General features: G+C 39.6%; 1 protein-coding gene across 4 annotated transcripts in view; it reads right to left on the bottom strand.

Annotated features, from left to right (window-relative positions):
• trim9 (tripartite motif containing 9) overlaps window positions 1-5,197 on the bottom strand; it is a 40,957-nt gene that overhangs the window by 22,987 nt on the left and 12,773 nt on the right. For all 4 annotated transcript variants that reach the window (XM_005736711.2, XM_005736713.2, XM_005736712.2 and 1 more), the window contains exons 2-3: window positions 1,707-1,802; window positions 683-805 (exon numbers count right to left, since the gene is read on the bottom strand). In XM_005736711.2, the coding sequence (XP_005736768.1) occupies window positions 683-805; window positions 1,707-1,802 (219 nt within the window). The remainder of the gene's footprint in view (window positions 1-682; window positions 806-1,706; window positions 1,803-5,197) is intronic.

Here is a 5,197-nt window from a genome sequence, read left to right as displayed (position 1 = left end):
AAAATGTCTGTTGCTGGTCCTGTATGCCCACATGTTGCCATGCACAAGCCATGTTCCTCAAACCACCTACACGTGTGAAACCTCAATTCTACAGAGCAACCAAGTGTGAAATTGGATGCTGTACAGCACAAATGTATCTCTCCATCCTCTCATCTCACTTATGTCCCCCGTTCAATGTGTTGCAGATGGCTTAAAGAAAAATGCAGCTCTTTATGCATCTGAAATCGGTGGCACGGTGTACAATTTCTCATTAATCTTTATCAAAATCGTTAAGATACTGCAAAACCTAAAAAATGCAACTGGAAAAATACATAACTTCAGATTCTTTAAGAGCAAAGAGATTTTCCTCACGACTTTGTATTTTATCCTCTACAATATGAAACTTCACTTGCAGCGCCAGCTCATCCATCAGTCACAATCACCGCCCTCAATTTGTCAAACCAACACTGCAAGATTATACAGCAGCAAACAACCACTATGAAGCAGATCAAATTTAAAGTCCCAACCTGGCAACTTCTAAAGAAAAACAAGGATATTTTTAAGATAATTGTTTCGGTTTGCACTTGTGTGGCTCATGAATCAATGCCTCATTAGGGTTAACGCCTCATTATCCATTTAACGCATCCAGCCTTCTGATGCATACAAGTGGATTCCAGGAACAGATCTTGTCATGCTCACTCACCTTCAGCTTGTGTTCGTGCTCTTTGTTTACTTGAGACAGCAGCTGGGCCTTGCGCCGGTTCAAGGCGTCGATGAGGGCGTCGCACTGCGCCACCAAGCAAGCCTCAAACTCCACACCGTTCTCCTGCAGGAAAAATTTACAAGAAGCTGGAAAAGCAAAGCATCTGAAGACAGAAAATATGCAGGAATTTGCAGCTGGAAACAACAACAACAACAACAAAAGAAAAAGATGGAGGATACTTTTAAGGCCGTGTGCATCACTTTAATAGCAGGAGTAACAGTGAAATACAGGAATGACACAATTAATAGAGTTTAATGATGGGATGGATAGTTTGCTGAGATACCTCCTTCTCAGACGAGAAGCGTGAGTAAAATCATCATGATTCATGCATCAGCAGAGTAATAAACTTGACGATTACGCCTCACGCTGTCACTTTTTCACACATCTTACGTTTTTTTTTGTTGCTCGTCACCTCCTCTCTACTCTTTTACCTCACCCTCACCATTTCACACTGCGTGACAACTATCTACGAGAGGTTTTAATCCCACTTTCCTCCTCTAATCGCCCTCATAAGCTGACCAAAGCTTTGTCTCCACATGAGCATCTAAATTTAGACCTGGTTAATGTGTTAGATGGAAGAAAATAATATAGATGAATGTGAATAAAGGGGAATTCCCATTAATGCTAATATAACCATGTGTTTCTGTAAATGTTAATCTTTATAACCACCTTTGTTTTGCATCCTGAGCTCAAATTTGATGCAAGCATCTTTTATAGTTTTATTAAGATAGTATCTTCCCATCTGGCCCTGTGCAGAGTTCAAGCCAAAGATTAGAAATTGAGAAATTCAAATGAATACAATAAGCCTTTTTGTGTCTGCTGCTCACAGCAGTCAGTGGACAGTCTGGGATCACAGAGGGGGATTACAGCTTGGTAGAAGAAAATATTCATGCAGATTATGGGTGTGTGCAAAAAACCAAACAAAACAAAAAAAACCCACGTGTGTGCGTGTGTCTGCGTATACCTGGATATGCTGGACCATATTTTTTAGTTGAACCAGGAACTCTTTGGCCTCAGTGGCTCGATCTGACAGGCCGTTGAGGGCCTGGGAGAGTTGACCCTGTGGAAAGAGACAATAAAGTATAATTACATGGACTTGCAGTACATTCAAATAACAGATGAAGTGCTGAATCCTCAGAATCTAAAGAAGGAAATGAATCTAAATTATAATCAGAGCCATATTAGTATTTAAAAACTCCAGGGTCATACACAAAGACTGCAAAGATCTAATGAAATATAAACTTCATTTTGGGCCAGTTGATAAAGAACATGAACCTCTAGCTTTTATTCCATTAATCACTTACTGGGTCAGAAGATTCAGTAACAATTTTGTTTATTTGCAGCTTTCTTCATTTCATTTGAAAACAACAATCTTTGTGTTTTTGGAAAAAACGTGTAATTTTGTCACCTTGGTCAGCCTTTTGAAGATTCAGCTGGGCCTTTCCCCACACAATTTTTGCATTAAATTAGATTAATGGAAACTGAAGATAACCATGTAATTGATATGCCTCGTGGACTATCAGCTGCTCTGTCACGCAACCATCCTTTTTGTAGTCCTTCATCCTTGTTGAATAGGGGCTAACAGTGGATTTTGTTGTCTTAACTTTTTAACTCAAACCCCACCTAAATATTTCCAACCCCGACATCCTGTTTTACACAACAACTAAGGCCCCAAAACTATTCCGTGAGACCTTTAACACTGACAGGAAAGACACATGGAGGCAGCCCAGCAAGAGTTATTTTGGATGCAGATTCCAGCCCTGACAGTTCATCATGTGCTACAACCCCAGATCAGAAAAAGTTGGGATGACATGCACGATGCAGACTAAAAAAAACACTTACATATTTACTTTGGCTTTTGAATGCAGACAATATGATCGACTTTATTTCATTCCTGCAGTTCAGGCTTGCAACAAATTCCCAAAAAACATTTGAATAGTAAAGCAATAAACACATATGAGACATTTAAGCACTGAGGATACCAAGCAACAAAATGTTTCAGGTGTTATTTTTTACCTTTCCTCCTGCAAACACATCTTTGTTGCATTTTTGTTGCGTTTTAAAATTCTCCACATATTTTCTACTGGGGATGGGTCAGGACTGCAGGCGGGCCTTTATAATGTGGTTTTATTTTGTTTTGTTGAAAAGTGCATAGATGTTGTTTTACTTGTTGGTGACAACAGTCTGGATGGCGTTTTTGTCTTTGGTTCAGAGCACACGGTTTCCATGTCTTCTAAACAAAGATCTGGGATACCGATTGTTGTGACCAGAACATGTTTTCATCGTCACAGATCAACATGCAGTAAAATTTAAATTTGCATTTGTGAATGTAATTGGGATTGTAGTGCTTCATAAAGGTTTCCCACAGAAATCCTTTGCTTTTATTGTTATATCAGCTGTTGACGGATGACAGTGATGTCTGAGCGACTGGGGTCACGAGTGTTCAGCGTAGGCTTCCACCTTTCCCCTTTATGCACTGAAATTCCAACAGATTTCTTTCTTCTTTGAGGAACACCATTTTTAAATATTTCTACAATTTTCTCTTGCATTTCTTGAGAAACTGGAGCAAATCTGCCCATCTTTGCTCCTCAAAGACTGCAGCAAATCAGGATCACGATCACCTGTTGACATCATGTTGATGGAAGTCCTGTGGAACGGTTGTATGCTAACAAATTAAATGAAGATGAAAAGAAAAATGTGAAATATCTCGGGTTCACACTGAAACGAGTGGGTTTCTTTCTTCTTTTTTTTAAATGATTAACTCAAAGGCACTCAACATGGGCCGACTTACAAACAAAGCTGCTTTTGATAGCGGCTGAGAATCTGACATTTTAAAGTGTCTGAGCTTTCACCCCTGAGACAAAATGCACTGACAGTCTAATTTTCTCAGACAAAATGTCATTTTCAGCTTAAAACTGAGATGATATGTACATCTATAAGCATTTAACTTTTGCACTGTTAATGTTATAGCTGGGACTCTGGTGTGTGGAGCACATATGACGGGAAATGACATTGTTGTCCGTGTGCGCTGACACAGAAACGCTTTTGAGATTAGTTTTTCATGTATGTGAAGCAAAGGCTGTGTGAACATGGAGGTGACAGGGAGAGAGGACTTGGCCTGACCCTGTGGGAAACTCATTCGCTTGAGTGAACAACCGTCAAGCTGGTGGGTGTATTGTCTTCTGGGAGTAAACGAGGGCACTGGGCCTTATCTAAGCAGAAAAGAAAAACTCCACTTCAACGCAGGAAGACAGCAATAAAACCAGCGACTAGCTGATACAGTAGAAAACGCTGTGAAAACAACTCATCACACGCAGTCTGCTCCTCTTTGTCAGCCCAGCTCGTGGAATCTGACGTTGGCCGGACGAGTGGGAATCAATCTGCGGGGGCCGACAGTTGACCTTCGACCTTGATGTTTGGGAAACCATGACAGCTGCCGTTAACATGAGTCTACTGCACTGGGGGACTGTAAGACCTGGTAACAGCTGAGCAAAGATCCAAATGTAAACTTTCTTTAATTGTGTGGGATTTCAAAAAATGTCCTCTGTGTTATTTAGGGCTGCATACTTCAACACTGCAAAGAAAAGAAATGAAAGAGAAGACTTGAAGTGTAAGTTTTCTTTCATATAAGAATAAAGTAACAACAGATTTCTATGAATTCTGAAGACCTGTTTGACCTCTTATAAGTATGTACTTATCAAACAGTCTAAAAAAATGGCAAACACTTGTAAAATCGGAAAGTCTCAAGAGGAAAAACTGAAGTCTTTAAATTGCTAATCCTGTCTTATCAACTAAAAGGTAATCCTTTTACAGTGCAATAGCACAACTGCAGCACATTTTGAATATTATGAAACAGTGAATCCAGCAATTTGGCTCTCTTGACTGATTACCAACATTTAAGCATAGAAGAAGAGCGATAATTTACTTTATTAACCCCCAAAGGAAAATGTATTGTAGTAGCTGCAAATTCACACAAATTACTAAAAAAGCATAAACTACATAAACCAAGAAAAACTCATGCAAGCTACAAATTTAAGTAAAAGATAATAAATATACGATAAAAAATTGACTATTGTAAAATTTAATGAATTTCATAATTTTCTTGTACATTTACAATGACAGGGCTATTCTATTCTATTCTATTCTATTCTATTCTACTTACTGTTATGAAATAACCCGAGCTCTTTGGCTTCCATTGAATCCACTCACACACTTCTGGTCATGTGATCACTAGCCACGACTTAACTGCTATTTTGGACATGTGACAATGTAAGGTCAAACGAAAAAGGCCTGAAACCATCTGGCAGGCAGTGGTCAAGAGGGAGGAATGTGTATTTTCTAACCTGTGGACGAGTCGTTGGTTGGCAACTGTTGGGAAATCGATTGGTGAGGGCCCCATTCGCATAGGCCTAGAAACTGGTCAGTGGTCCCCTGGCAACCACTGGTCACTAGTGA

Source organism: Pundamilia nyererei, unplaced genomic scaffold, assembly GCF_000239375.1.
Source record: "Pundamilia nyererei isolate P.nyererei 1_Seehausen unplaced genomic scaffold, PunNye1.0 scaffold00070, whole genome shotgun sequence".
Taxonomy (NCBI): Eukaryota; Metazoa; Chordata; class Actinopteri; order Cichliformes; family Cichlidae; genus Pundamilia; species Pundamilia nyererei.
This window is presented reverse-complemented; position numbering and strand designations above follow the sequence as displayed.